Source organism: Anastrepha ludens, chromosome 2, assembly GCF_028408465.1.
Source record: "Anastrepha ludens isolate Willacy chromosome 2, idAnaLude1.1, whole genome shotgun sequence".
In the NCBI taxonomy this organism is placed as follows: Eukaryota; Metazoa; Arthropoda; class Insecta; order Diptera; family Tephritidae; genus Anastrepha; species Anastrepha ludens.
The window spans coordinates 182,691,454-182,704,771 of record NC_071498.1 but is presented as its reverse complement, the minus strand read 5'-3'; the positions used below and the strand labels follow the sequence as shown (position 1 = coordinate 182,704,771).

At 37.0% G+C, this 13,318-nt stretch overlaps 4 protein-coding genes across 5 annotated transcripts; 2 read left to right on the top strand and 2 right to left on the bottom strand.

Moving 5' to 3' along the window:
- The first annotated feature begins 2,113 nt into the window (after positions 1–2,113).
- LOC128856046 (uncharacterized) lies at positions 2,114–2,851 on the top strand. Its single transcript, XM_054091399.1, has 2 exons — positions 2,114–2,465; positions 2,526–2,851. The coding sequence occupies exons 1-2, from the start codon at positions 2,347–2,349 to the stop codon at positions 2,809–2,811; spliced, it is 405 nt and encodes a 134-aa protein (XP_053947374.1). The 5' UTR covers positions 2,114–2,346; the 3' UTR covers positions 2,812–2,851.
- A 980-nt stretch (positions 2,852–3,831) lies between these two features.
- LOC128856045 (eukaryotic translation initiation factor 3 subunit A) lies at positions 3,832–8,193 on the bottom strand. The gene is made up of 5 exons (XM_054091398.1): positions 7,999–8,193; positions 6,599–7,683; positions 5,752–6,540; positions 4,221–5,688; positions 3,832–4,169 (listed from the first exon to the last, which is right to left on the bottom strand). Exons 1-5 carry the CDS (start codon positions 8,045–8,047, stop codon positions 4,120–4,122), a joined length of 3,441 nt encoding a protein of 1,146 aa, XP_053947373.1. The 5' UTR covers positions 8,048–8,193; the 3' UTR covers positions 3,832–4,119.
- A 1,509-nt stretch (positions 8,194–9,702) lies between these two features.
- LOC128856041 (tRNA (guanine(10)-N2)-methyltransferase homolog) lies at positions 9,703–12,226 on the top strand. The gene is made up of 7 exons (XM_054091395.1): positions 9,703–9,853; positions 9,911–9,973; positions 10,041–10,427; positions 10,480–10,669; positions 10,735–10,947; positions 11,531–11,729; positions 11,784–12,226. The coding sequence occupies exons 1-7, from the start codon at positions 9,788–9,790 to the stop codon at positions 12,121–12,123; spliced, it is 1,458 nt and encodes a 485-aa protein (XP_053947370.1). The 5' UTR covers positions 9,703–9,787; the 3' UTR covers positions 12,124–12,226.
- On the bottom strand, positions 12,210–13,311 carry LOC128856042 (putative lipoyltransferase 2, mitochondrial). 2 transcript variants are annotated; one of them, XM_054091397.1, is made up of 2 exons: positions 13,238–13,311; positions 12,210–13,062 (listed from the first exon to the last, which is right to left on the bottom strand). In XM_054091397.1, the coding sequence occupies exon 2, from the start codon at positions 13,007–13,009 to the stop codon at positions 12,341–12,343; it is 669 nt and encodes a 222-aa protein (XP_053947372.1). In that variant the 5' UTR covers positions 13,010–13,062; positions 13,238–13,311; the 3' UTR covers positions 12,210–12,340. The 2 variants fall into 2 exon arrangements, with proteins under 2 accessions (XP_053947372.1, XP_053947371.1); XM_054091396.1 differs by having other exon boundaries at positions 12,210–13,083; positions 13,238–13,309.
- Positions 13,312–13,318: the final 7 nt, after the last annotated feature.

Here is a 13,318-nt window from a genome sequence, read left to right as displayed (position 1 = left end):
ACACAAAGTGTGGTCAATTCGATAGTAACAGATCTCGTCAGACAGTCTCTGTTGAAATCGAAAAGTGCAACTATGGCCCCTATTACATAGCATAGCATAGATAACTAGATGTGAAACTTATTCATTTTGAGAGAGAGCGCGCCCATGAGGACGTTTCAAAACTTGGCAGCACTCACACATTATGGGATTTTGAACAGCTGATAGGCGAAATGGCAGACTGCCAGAAGAAACGCGCCAAAAATAACAGACGAAAACAGTTCGTTTTTGCTTAATGGAGAAATGACGTGTTGAAATGTTTATAATTATTTGTCTTCAAATTAATTCAATTGATATGTAATAATTTGAATTTAAGTGAGTTTGTAGAATCCAAAGCTCGTTATATCCTTTTCGACTTCTACTTTTAATTAGTCTTATGTACATAATGTAATTTTATTGAAAACTGTGTGTTGGTTTATGTAAATTTGTATATACGTAAATATTCTATGGTTGAAAAGCGTAGGTAAGGGAACTGAATTTGTATTTGAGATATTTTACAAAAATTAAAGGTAATCTGCTTTAACTTATTCTATTCGTTGTTTGAGAATTTTTTTTTTGTTACCCAATTTCTGTGTTATATTAAAAAATCGCAATAAGTCATGTTTTTAAGTATAACTTATATTTTTCGCGTTCATTACTTTATTATTATTAAATTACTTTTGTATTTCAGTTTTAAATAATTTCATTTACATATAAATTTTTAAATTTTTTGCTTATTTATGTACATATTTCATACGGATTGTGCTTATTTTTAGTATATGTAGGTGTTTACGAGTGATATAAGGCTATTGGGCAACCGCACACTAAATACTAACCTCAATGGTGGCGTGGAAACTAAAAATTCCAGATCTTTGGTTCAAAAATACCCAATTCATGTTTCTACCGGTGTGGCAATATTGGGAAATGTTATAAAAACCAACCATTTGCTCTTCGCAATAAATTTAGTGCTTTTTTATACCGAAAATGCGAAAATTTAGAAGTTTCGTGTTTGTTTCTTTTTTTTTAATTTAAAGCTACCGAAACTTTAGGTTAACAAAAAACTGTATTATTATACAAAAGAAGTTTAAAAACGGCCACTCTGAGAAGATTTTAGTACTAAGGAAAATAAGTTGCATCTTATAAAATTTGATATTTTGAAAGTGTGAATTTAATTTTTTGCTCCTTTTAAGGTTATGCAAGAATATTACATGTCCCTCTCTCAACTCTTCTTAAGATTGAAAACCTTTTTACACATTTTAAAAGGCGTTTGAATTTACTGAATGCGGATTAAAACCATAGAGGTGTAATCGTTTCTTTCGGCCATCAATCCTTAGTGAGACGAGACAAAGGACATTAAGAGTTGCATTCATTGTAAAAATAAGCAACAAAATACCAGAAAATACTAAAGCATACGAAAGAAAATACTGACATTTTTACAAAAAGAGTACCTTATCTAGTTACATAAATTCAAATATAGCAAAAAAGTCGTTCCCTTAACAAAAGAGTCTCGCTTAACAAAAAAAACTCATAAATTAAATTGTACATAAGCATAACACATTTATTTAAAAAAACGCACATTTTAAAGACAATTTGTCACGCATACAAAGTTCTTTAAGTGATTCAATAAAAACTGGGTGTTTTATTTTTTTTTAATGGGCATTTTAGTGCGTTTTTATATCCAAAGCTAGGCAACACTGCAGTAGCGAGAGAGAGATTTGACTGCCGAAAGCAGAACACCAACAACACCTGCAATCGCGGGCAATGCCACCAGAAGTTAAAAAAAAGTAAAGCTAAATAAAACTGGGTGAATTATTTAAATAATTATTAAAAAATGTTTATTTTACAAAATTATAAACATTACATTTTAATTAGAACAGCAAGAAAAATGTCATGAAGAAAGAACTAAAACTCCGAGACAAAAAATAATAAAAATAACAAAAAAAAAAATGCTAAATCAAGTTACGAAAATGGTAATCTGGCCATACTGGAGCTAAAATCACGTAACTAGTTGTCAAATTCGCTGAGCGCAAAGTAACGGCACCACGATAGGCGCCATCTCATTATTCTTTCCATCATGATCTATGCCCTATTATGAGCAACATTCGATCTTCGACTGTAGTCGAAAGTGCTGATCGAACGAATTTTCATTTGGTATTATGGTGCTCATTCGTTGAAGAATAGGACTATTGTGAATTTCGATCGCTCGACGCATTTACAATAGATAATTTTTTCTCAGCTGATACAGCAAATCAAAATAAAAGAAAAACCGATTGTGTTGAAATTCTTTGCTAACATTATTTTTAAAAGGTAAAAAAAGTATTTTTTGTGAAAATGAGTACAACGGAGTTGTGGTTCGACGATTCATCGGACGATGAAAGATTAGTGGAACTAGCTAGAAGTAGGAAACAGTTGAGGGACGCATCCAACCACCTAGAAATGGCTTCCACTGAGTAAATTTAGAGCTTTCAAAATGTGTTGACGTACTTAATATTACTGAAATTTCCTTACAGATTTTTAAAAAACTTTAGATTATCTAAAGAGCCGTTTGTGAACCTACTGTCCAGTACAGAAAACCAGTTGCAGCAGTGCACCCGAGCCAAATTGATTCCAAATATTTTAAAGCTAGCCACAGTTCTGCGAGTTTGTGCTCAGGGATCGTACCAATTGAGTATTGGTAATGAAGGTATGCTAGGACTTGCTCAACCCAATGTGTACGATGATGCTGAAGATATTGAAGTGGAGTCAAATAACGGAGAATTAGAAAACATAAGAAATGAAATTTTGAGAATATTATAGAAAAATCTAAAAAGTATTAAATAGAAACCTTTACACCACACTTTCTGTTTTATTTTTGTTATAAATTTTCTTTATTCAATTATTCGTCATTCGAAAAAAATATGAAAATGTATTTCTATAAACACCACAAAAAAAACCATTATTAAACTTAATCCATTTTGCTGCCGTTCTCACTGGTGGTCCCAAGCAATTCAGCTCCGTTGTAAATTCCTCCCATTTTTTTGCTGCTCGAAGTTTGGGGCAAATCCCTTTTGCGAATTGTGGATTCGCCTTTCTAATTGTTGTTTGGTACTCACGACTTTCGCCCTGCATAATATTAACAAAATTAGTATATATTTATTATTTGGTTACTATAAAACCATAAATAATCGCAAACAACTTAAACTTTAACAAGTTTTCCCACTATACGCTACACGATCGAAAGCAAAATTGCATTCGACTCTAAATTCGGTAAACAACGAAAATTTCGATAGGGTTGCACCGCTCATAATACCAAATTGACATTCGATTTTCGATCTTCGACAACTAGCGAATATCGAATACAACTCATAATAGGGGCCTATATCTTGTCGGCCATCAAGGATCACGTCGCTGGTTTTCGAGTCAGAGATGCAAGTTTTCTTTTCCAGAAGATCCAGGAACGTATCAAAAACGGTAGTTTTCCAGCACTGTTAATCTGTTAAAAAAGCTAAGCTGATACTTTTCTGATGTTGGGCACCTTTTTTGTATAGGTCTTTAAAGATGAATATGCAAATAAAAATAGTGGTTATCTATAAATATATACTTGACAATTTCAATATTAACGGTAACTTACTATTCAAAATAACAAATAAAAGAAAGGGCAAACAAAAATTTTACGATACCAAGCAATGGAAAAGTATCAACTTGGTATTCACCACATCATTAGAAGCATTTACTTAAAAGTGCTTGAACCTTTCCTCTTTCTTCAATACGCAGGTATCTTCTAATATTATTATGCATTTCAATGATCGTGTTCCGTTCCAGTAATACAAATATAAGTTCATTTATATATTTATTGATAATTAAAGACTTTGCAAATATTTTGTATACCCTCATAGTATATTAAGGTTACAATACGTAGGGCAAGCGCAGCATTTGTTTATGCAGTTAACATTTTCGCAGAGTACATAAAAACGTCAATTATTAATAAAAAATATTTTTCCTTTACCGGCATTTGATATACAACATTCCAATTGTAATTTAGTTTTATTTTGGAATTACGTATGATTTTGAAATATTCAGTTTCACTCTGATCTCTACTTATTTTACAAAATGCCTAATTTCCATCTAACGGCGCCTTACGTTTGTCCATTCCCCATCATCGCCACTCTTGTTTTCTGTAATGAAAAAGTTAACAGGAATTCACTTATTAAAACTCAAATTCAAACCTTTTTCCTGTTGCTCGCGTTTAGGTGCGCTTCTTTCTTTATCTTCGCGCGCAGAAGGTCGTTCTGTTCTCCAATTTCCAGCATCTTTACCGCCGCCACCAATACCACGATCACGATCGCGTCGTTCACGATCGCCCCTATCCTCGCGACGTCGATTTTCACGATTATCACGATCGCGTTCGACACGGGGCGCGTCTCGCCAGTTACCGCCCCCTTCTCGATTTTCTCGATCATCACGCCTAGGAGCGCCGCTGGCTCCGCCACCTCCACGACGCCACTTATCACCTCCTTCGCGGCTATCGCGGCCATCTCGAATTTCACGATTATCGCGACCAGCACCTGAAGCAGCTGCACGTGGTGCTGCTGGGTCAGGCTCTCGACGCACACGCCAAGAGTCGGATGCGCCACCTTCCCCTTCTTTGCGCTCGGGTCGTTCCCCGCGCTCAGAACGTTCTCCACGTTCCGGACGCTCGCGACGCCATTCCGAGTTAGATGCATTACCACGTTCTACACGATCACCGCGTTCGACACGATCACTGCGTTCGACACGATCGCCACGGTCGATACGATCACCGCGTTCGATACGATCACCGCGCTCGATACGATCCCCACGTTCGATGCGATCACTACGTTCTGAACGATCACCCCGTTCGATGCGATCACTACGTTCGCCGCGATCACGTTCACCGCGCATGCGCCATTGGTCACGATCTTTTTCACCAGCCTTATCCCGATTTTGGTCACGATCAGTGAACTCCCGAGCTAAGCGTTCACGGTCTTCTTGAATACGGCGTTCAGCTTCCTCTTCCTTGGCGCGTTGTTTTTCATATTGAATGCGACGCTTCTCCTCTTCTGCCTCACGTTCCTTGCGCAACGCTTCGGCAATAACGCGTTCTTCTTCCTCTTTTACCCTACGGATTTCTTCCTCTTTGCGCAGGCGCTCTTCTTCTTTCTCACGCAGCCAATGACGACGACGTTCTTGTCGTCGCATTTCAGCGCGATGTGCTAACAAACGTTTACGTTCCTCTGCCAAAGCGACTTCAAACTTCTTCAGCTTTTCAATATACAGGGAAGCACGCTCCTTTTTAAGAGATTCAAGGAAGACATCTCGATCGTCATACATCCGTTTCAAGCGTTCTTGCTGGGCAACGGCGTCTTTGCGTTCAGTAATTGCATTCTCGATTCGTGTTTGTTCTTGAGCCTCCCAAAATCCTTTGTCTTTAACTTGTTTCTCGGCCAAATATTTTTCGAACAGTGGAATTTCCTCCATGCGCTTAGCACGTTCGAAGTAATCAATTTTTTTTTCTTGGGACTTAAGTTTAGACTGGAGCTCTTTGCGTTCGCGCTGAAGTTCTTCCGATTCTCTAGCTGCAATCTGCTCTGCATCCAACTTTTTAATACTTTCTTCATCCAATTTTGAAAGCATCTTTTTGCCGTGAGCTGTTTGTGAAATTTGCTGCATTTTATCCTAAAAAAAAATTGTTTGTTGCTATGAGATATATACACTCGAATGCATATAGTATATACCTACCTTTAAACTTTTAACCTTTATAGCCTCAATCTCATTTTGGTGACGTTTTCGTTCACGTTCTTCATTTTCCTGCTCCAACCGTTTTTGCTCGGCTAATTTCGCCTTGCGCGTCTCTTCTTCCAAACGACGTGCCTCTTCTTCTTCACGAGCATTGTTTTGCTTTTCTATGAACTCCTTGCGATCTTCGATAATCTTTTGACGTTGCAAAATCCGTTGATGTTCGCGATCCTTAATTTCATGGTAATGATACACCATCTGGGCACGCAATTTAGCACGTTGGTCCTTCTCCCGATTGGGATACACAACCGATACAGCCCGATTTAAAACCGTTGCCATATTCACTAACTGGGATCGAATTTGTTCGGAAGGCATTGATTGCAGCGTTGGACCATCGGGGTGATCTTCCCTCTGACTCTCGGTTAGATCAGTACCGAAATAAATGCATCGCATTTGATGATCAATACGAATTTGCATGTCATTGTGGCGCACAGATTCGACCAACAACTTCTCGAGCTCAAAGATATTACAGAAAGATGCTAATTGTAACAATCGGCAAAATTCAATACTCTGATAAACCTGTGAAATCTGTCTTATCAACCGCATGATGGTAACATCCTTTAAAGATTTAATGTACGGAGCCAGTAAATTGTTCTCTGGAGGAACACCTTCAATTACATCAATAATAGTTTGCACACGCTTGCACAAATTCAATGGATTGAAGTCAACTTCAAGCCAGTTATACAGATTCCTGAACTCTTCTGAAGCTAATTGTGGCACATTAAGTCGAACCTGTAACACAACTCAAAATTAATGGCTAATAATACTTAGATATTATTATCATACTCACAACTTCTTTAATTAATGACGCCCTGGTAGGGGGTTGTTGCAGACCGAGCAGCACAGCTAATTTTTGTGCCTTTTCAAGAGGACTCTTATCAGCCTCAATGAAACGATCGAATTCGGGATGTGCTGATGGCAGTGGTATTGACAGAGTTGCAATAAGAACATGAGAAGCCATTCGCTGCATGTCGTCCTTGGTTAAATTCTTTTTCAGTTCACGGGTCAACTGAAACAGCTTCAAAAGAGCTGCAGCATGGAAAAGCTGATTTCCAGCCTTAGAGAATACCATTGCTAATTTTTGATAATAATTTGCCATAGTTTTGGGAACGGGCGTTTTCTTCGATAAGGCCATAAGTCCATGAATATCTTCAATAGCTTTATAGGCCTCTTGCCATAACTCCATTTGAATAGCCGAGTCTAGTTGATAAAGCCTAGTATCCAAACACAATTGTTGAGTTTCAAGCTTAGTAATTGACACGCCAGTAGTTTGGGTAGTACTTTTACAAATATCTTCTAGATGTTTTCGCAACTTATCGCATAAACGGCGAAATTCACTTTTGCGGTTATACTTTAGACAAAACTGAAATGCCATACGAGCGATATCGTGGTATAGGCCTTCACAGTGTGTATTAAGACGCAACAATTCCAAACACTGGCAGTAGGATTCCCACAGAAACTTTACCCATGGCAATAGAATTGTACGATCGGAACGATCTTGCGCATCCTCGCCGCATACAGCGCTCATTAAAATGCTCTCCGGCGTAGCGATATTGTCCAGATCGTCTAATTCTAAAACAGCAACAGCTGCCGACGATTGAGCTTGTGCAGCTTCAGTATGTTCTTCAGCCATACGCAAATATCCACGAATAACATTTTCCAAAGAATTCACATTCACAAGCTGGAACATGTTGCGATATTGAAAGAGACCTTCTTTGGCAATGTGAGATTTTTTCAGCTCTACACATAAATATAAGTATTTGAACATCAAAGGTTCAATAATGGTCTCCGAGTAAGCATAATTCCAGCGCTTATTACGGAACACCTCCTGGAGAGTATCCAAAGCCCGCAACGGCTTTCCAACTTCGATGAATTCTAGATAAAAATATATTAAACCACATCATTTTTTTATTATCCATTTTCAATCATATTATTATTTATGTCTCATCATAAACGTATATGAGGAATGTTGCTACAGTGACAGTCCTTGGCTGGATATCAATCCGGGTCGTTCCGGTATAATAGGACTGTCTGCCGTGTGAACATATATGTGCATTCATGTATACATATTTTCTAATAATTGGGCTGTCCTCTTGATTTTGACAAATCAGCGCCTCGTCACCCCTACACTATGGCTGTGACGTCGATAAAAAAAATAAGCGTGGCTACTACCTTGCTACTAACACTTACCATTTGCTCTTTTCAGAGCATTTTCTGGACGTTGAGTGTAACGCGCCATAATTATTTGATATTATTTCCACAACTAACTTCTACAACTGCTAATTTTTAATAATATCGCAAAGAAGCTGACTTTTCCAACAAAAAAATTTGGGAAACTCGTCGGCCCGTTCTATACACCGTGGAAATTTCAGCAAAATGGCCGAGTGCTATTTATCGCAGGGTTGTAATACCTTAATGTAGGGTCTATACTATTCAACTTAGCATTCATCATCCGCAAACCTCAACTTTTTTCTTAGCTCATTTAACAGGCGACGCTAGCAAGTTAAATAACACTTACTCATTCCTGAGTATATATAAACAAGGAGTTTCACTTCAATTTGTTTTATTTTACATCAAGTGATGACGCCAATCAGTTATCAAAATAGCGAAAAATTCACCAGCTGTTTTTAGAAGGTGTAGGGTGTAGAGCATATGTATATACATATATCGAATCAGTATAATTATAATGAGCCCATGAGGAATTCCTGACAATATCAATTATTGATCAATATTTGGAGCAGGAATATATTGATCAACAACGAAGGAAAATATGGTATCAAGATTTTTATTTGAAAAGAGATGAATTTTCGCATATTAATATATGTACTAACATGTGCGGAACAAACGTTTTTTTACGAATTTTTATAGTCTTTTATTAAATATGATGGAGCTATTGTTTATAAAAAAAATATTTCAATGAGGAATTCTATGACCAATCTTCTGTTTGTACGATTTAGGGCATATGTACTCTTCTGCAGCCCCAAAATAACTGTAAAGTTTTTTCCCACATGCCTCAAAATCCAAAAATCTTAACAGCTTTCACCTTAACTTCAAGATTGTTTCTAATATGCCCATACACGAGTAACACTGACCGTAAAATTGCATGTTTGTAACTTAAGTTAAAAACAATGTTCCTTGTGTTTACCACACTTTAGTTTAAGAGTTTTATTAGTAATCCAGAAGTAACATATGAACCCAAGGCGAATCTATTAAAGGTGATATCAGTAGCCCAGCTTATTTTATTTTCTTTCGCTGTGTGAGAAATGAAATCGCACCATCATCGCATGTTTCTAGTTCCCATTGCATGTCGGCTGTTCAATGTAGTTCGTTCTTTTCTTTTTTTCTACTTTCTTTTGTCTTTATTCTTATATAAGGTCGTCTGGTGCAGCCAAAATGCGAATTGAGTACTGAAGGTGGCGCCATTAAACAACAGGTACTTTTCTCTGACGTCAGCTCTCTTCGCAATACAAAACAAACAAGAGTAGGAGAAACTACATGTTTGTGAAAATTCAGTGAATATGTAATATTGTAATTTGTGAGATTAAAACTAAACAAACTTATGCAAACGAAGTGCCGCGTGTTATATAGTTAAAGCACAAATGAACATAGAGCCTGCAAATGCAGTTTTTTGCGTTTTTATGCGGAAGACACCGTGGCTAGAAAGGATGTGTACGTGCGTATAATTTCTCGTGTTTGGTTGTTTCCATAGCTTTCGCATAATCTTCTCTTCACAAACAAGTAATTCCCTTCCTTTGTTTGTTTATGGATAGACTCTTACGACACGGCGAATTCGGAAGGCGGAATCTTCTTTTCCATCATTCTTGTATGGAAGGTACATTCCGAGTGGAGCGTGTTCCATCGATATCGATTGTTATTTTTCTCAATCGAATTTCGCGGTATTTATGACCGTATAGGGCCCGACTTAGACCAATTTTGAGGAGTGCTTCACAATACAAAAACATAAATATTATTTTCTACCATGACGAACAATTGGAAAAAATATATTTTGTGGTTTGCTCAAGAACATTTAGATTTTCGCTTTGCTGTGCGTTAGAATTTGCTAGGTTTGAAACAAAATTAACTAACATATATGTTCCTTTAGGAATTCGACTCAATCCTTAAGCTCTTCGGACTGAAGCATCGAATATCAGACACTAATTTACTGGTAAGTACTATTTTATCTAAGCGAAAAATGGATTTATATATACACATATATTTTCACTTGTTTACAGAAACCTTTTTGGATAGTCGAGTTTCCTAATGACGAAGCTGCTTTAAAGTTTGCATCCCGTTGTGTCAGCCTACGAAGTGTATATGAATTATGGTCTCATTCGAACACCCTGGAGGGCTTTCACGAAAAGTTGCAAAATTTCGTTAGAAATAATAAACAACTCATTGAGCCTTACAGCAAATGTACGTTTAAAATTGCTGTCGAAACCTATAATAAACATATTTCGCAGAAGGAAAAAGTGGAAAAAATAGAGACATTAGAATACCTGCCATTTCAAGGTGAAGTAGATCTGAAAACACCTCAAGAGGAATGGTGTTATATCGAGTTCTACGGTCTTGACCCAACGCAAGTTCCACTTGAACCCGATGAAGTGCTTTTCGGACGTTTGGTAATTAAATAGATGTATTTTTGTTGGATTTCTCTACGATTCTGTTTTTAAGATTGCTAATGGGCAGCGTGATCTCATTAAGTTGCTATCATTGAAAAAACGGAAGTTTATCGGAAATACCAGTATGGATGCACAACTAAGCCTGCTAATGGCAAATCAAGCACTGGTTAAAGAGGGCGATTTAATTTTTGATCCCTTTGTAGGTACGGGATCCTTGCTGGTGAGTGCCGCAAAATTTGGTGGTAGGTTTACAAATTGTTATGTTTTGGTTCTATTACATATTTTTGATACATACATATGTACATAGGTTATGTACTTGGTGCTGACATTGATTTTATGATGCTCCATGGACGTTCACGCCCAAGCCGCATAACACAAAAAATGCGTGAAAAAGATGAGGGAGTACGTTCCAATTTGGAACAATATGGATGTGGAGATCGATACATAGACGTTGTTGTATCAGATTTTTCCAAAACTCTTTGGCGCAAGGAGCTCAAATTCGATGCAATAATTACAGATCGTAAGTAAAATATTGGAATAGGATTTATTGTGCCTACTATATATCCTGTTTCGCAAAATTAACTGAAATTTGAAATTAACAGAAATGTCGAATTTCATTCACAAATTATTTTGAGAACTTGGAAATTAGTTCACTGTCATTGGTGTTTTTGTTTTTTTAAACGTAAATGAATGAATTAGTAATTTTTGGAGTGCTTTCACTGGCCTGAAATTGTAAGATATATTATGAAGTTAACCCCTTCGGTACGGATTAATTTGAGTAAATATTAGCATGTGGAACAGATTTAAATTTTGGTTGCTCGGAGTAGTCGTCAGCAGACGTCAAATGTACCCAAGGGGTTAATATACCTTTATACCAAACCGATATTGAGAATTGTCAAGACATTGAAAGTGCAAATAAATACGGGTTTGTTCATTTATCTATTATGTTTATAGATCTCCATATGTGTACTTTGTACTAAGCTTCCAGTTTTCGGGCTTTTCACATAATATTTTTAAATAATAATGGCGCGTCAATTTCGGACACCCTTTATATAATAGTGTAATAAGGATTAGTTGTTTACTATTATCTTTTTTCTATACAGCACCATATGGCATTCGTGAAGCTACTGAAAAGGTAGAGACGAAAAAGGCATTAAAGGAAAACACACGCACCAAGGATATGCCTCATTATCCGTCAACCTCACATTATGCGTTACAACATCTTTACGTTGATCTCCTTAATTTTTCGGCACAGCATTTGAAAGTGGGCGGCCGTTTAGTGTGTTGGCTGCCGTATCATCGGTTTGTCCTTATTCATAACGAAGTTAACAATATTAATTTTTTTTTTTATTATAGTGAAGACTACTGTAATGGCATGATTCCGCAACACAGTAGTCTAATGTTGGTAGCTAATTCGGATCAACCACTTTCAGGACTTACTTCACGTAGGTTGCTAACTTATGAAAAACTTGATGTGGCTCATACACAAGATGCTGGGCAGCTTGCATGCACATTCTCAAACTCGCTAGATTTTCGGGACCGTTATTTTAATAATGCCGTGGAATCCCGTTCAGAGAGACGTATTCGTAAAGCTGAGCTACGCGAACTTGGACGAATTGAGGCGCTTAAAAGAGGAAAAGTTATTGTTGATAGCAAAGAGTTAAAAAATAGTTTAAATAAATCACGATTTAGTTAATAACTAAATTTTAATAAGAAAGTAGGAATAAATAGAGATACTAGAATATTCAATCAGACATCATATGAGTAAGTAAATTTGTGGGATCTGTTTAGTGATCTTATAACACATTTCTTCAATTTATTTTTTGACATTTGGTACACTTTTGTTTTATTATAATATATGAATGAATACGTACACTTTTAAAAACCTTACTCTTATCTAGAACAAAATTAATTCAAGCCTCATCAAGCACTTTGCATTCAAAGTGTTCCATAAAACATTGAACAAACACACTCGCAGTTTCTTCTACAGAAACGTTTCTCTTCAGTTCCTGACTCAATGAAGTTACTCCTTTTCCTTCAATACCGCATGGGACAATATGCTCGAACCAGCGTAGATCTGTGCAGCAATTAAGACCAATACCGTGTGTGGTGACATACCGAGAGCCATGCACCCCTATAGCACAAATCTTGTTATTTCCTACCCATATGCCAGTGTCTGATGTAGTTGTTGCCTGCAGAACACCCATCTTTCGACAAGTGGCAATAACAGTCTCCTCCAATGTTGCAACATACCAGCGCATCTTAGGCTGGAATTGACGCAAATGTATTACAGGATATGCAACCAATTGACCCGGTCCATGAAAAGTGATCAGTCCGCCACGATTCGTTCGATAAAATTCAGCACCCAGTTTACGTAAACGTCGTTCATCGTCTTCGGAGTAATTCTTGGTACGAATGCCTATGGTATACACAGGGTTATGTTGCTGCAGTATAAGGTAATTGCGAAAGTTGGCCCAATCTTCGGCATTCTGTGCACTCAATTGTTTTTGTAGATTTAAGCCCGATAAGTATTTGTGCTGACCAGCGCGTACTACAGCAACGACAGGTATAATCTTTTTCATCACTGACCGTGTTAAAAGCGTCTACTACTACATTTTGTCAACTTGTAGTTGTGCTAAAAACGAATTTATATAAGCTAGCAATTATAAAAACATAATTTTCACGTGTTTTGTTTTTGCAATTTGGTGGTTCGAATGTCGAAATCAACTGATTATTATCCATGAATTCCATAATCTGAATGTTAACAAAGCATTATTTTGACATTCAAACCACCAACCAAAAAAACTAACCAGCTGTTTCAGTAAAACTTTTCCCGAATTCTCGATTGTCAAATTTCTTTTAATGCGAGGACGTCACAGTTGTTCTAGCAT

Excerpts from the sequence above, each read along its gene's own strand:
- LOC128856046 (XM_054091399.1), top strand. The coding sequence starts at position 2,347 with ATGAGTACAACGGAGTTGTGGTTCGACGATTCATCGGACGATGAAAGA. Across the intron at positions 2,466-2,525 it reads CTAGAAATGGCTTCCACTGA|ATTTTTAAAAAACTTTAGAT; the intron begins GTAAATTTAGAG and ends ATTTCCTTACAG.
- LOC128856045 (XM_054091398.1), bottom strand. The coding sequence starts at position 8,047 with ATGGCGCGTTACACTCAACGTCCAGAAAATGCTCTGAAAAGAGCAAAT. Across the intron at positions 6,541-6,598 it reads CGTCATTAATTAAAGAAGTT|GTTCGACTTAATGTGCCACA; the intron begins GTGAGTATGATA and ends GTTGTGTTACAG. Across the intron at positions 5,689-5,751 it reads TAAAGGTTAAAAGTTTAAAG|GATAAAATGCAGCAAATTTC; the intron begins GTAGGTATATAC and ends ATTTTTTTTTAG.
- LOC128856041 (XM_054091395.1), top strand. The coding sequence starts at position 9,788 with ATGACGAACAATTGGAAAAAATATATTTTGTGGTTTGCTCAAGAACAT. Across the intron at positions 9,854-9,910 it reads ATTTAGATTTTCGCTTTGCT|GAATTCGACTCAATCCTTAA; the intron begins GTGCGTTAGAAT and ends ATGTTCCTTTAG. Across the intron at positions 11,730-11,783 it reads TGTTGGCTGCCGTATCATCG|TGAAGACTACTGTAATGGCA; the intron begins GTTTGTCCTTAT and ends TTTTTATTATAG.
- LOC128856042 (XM_054091397.1), bottom strand. The coding sequence starts at position 13,009 with ATGAAAAAGATTATACCTGTCGTTGCTGTAGTACGCGCTGGTCAGCAC.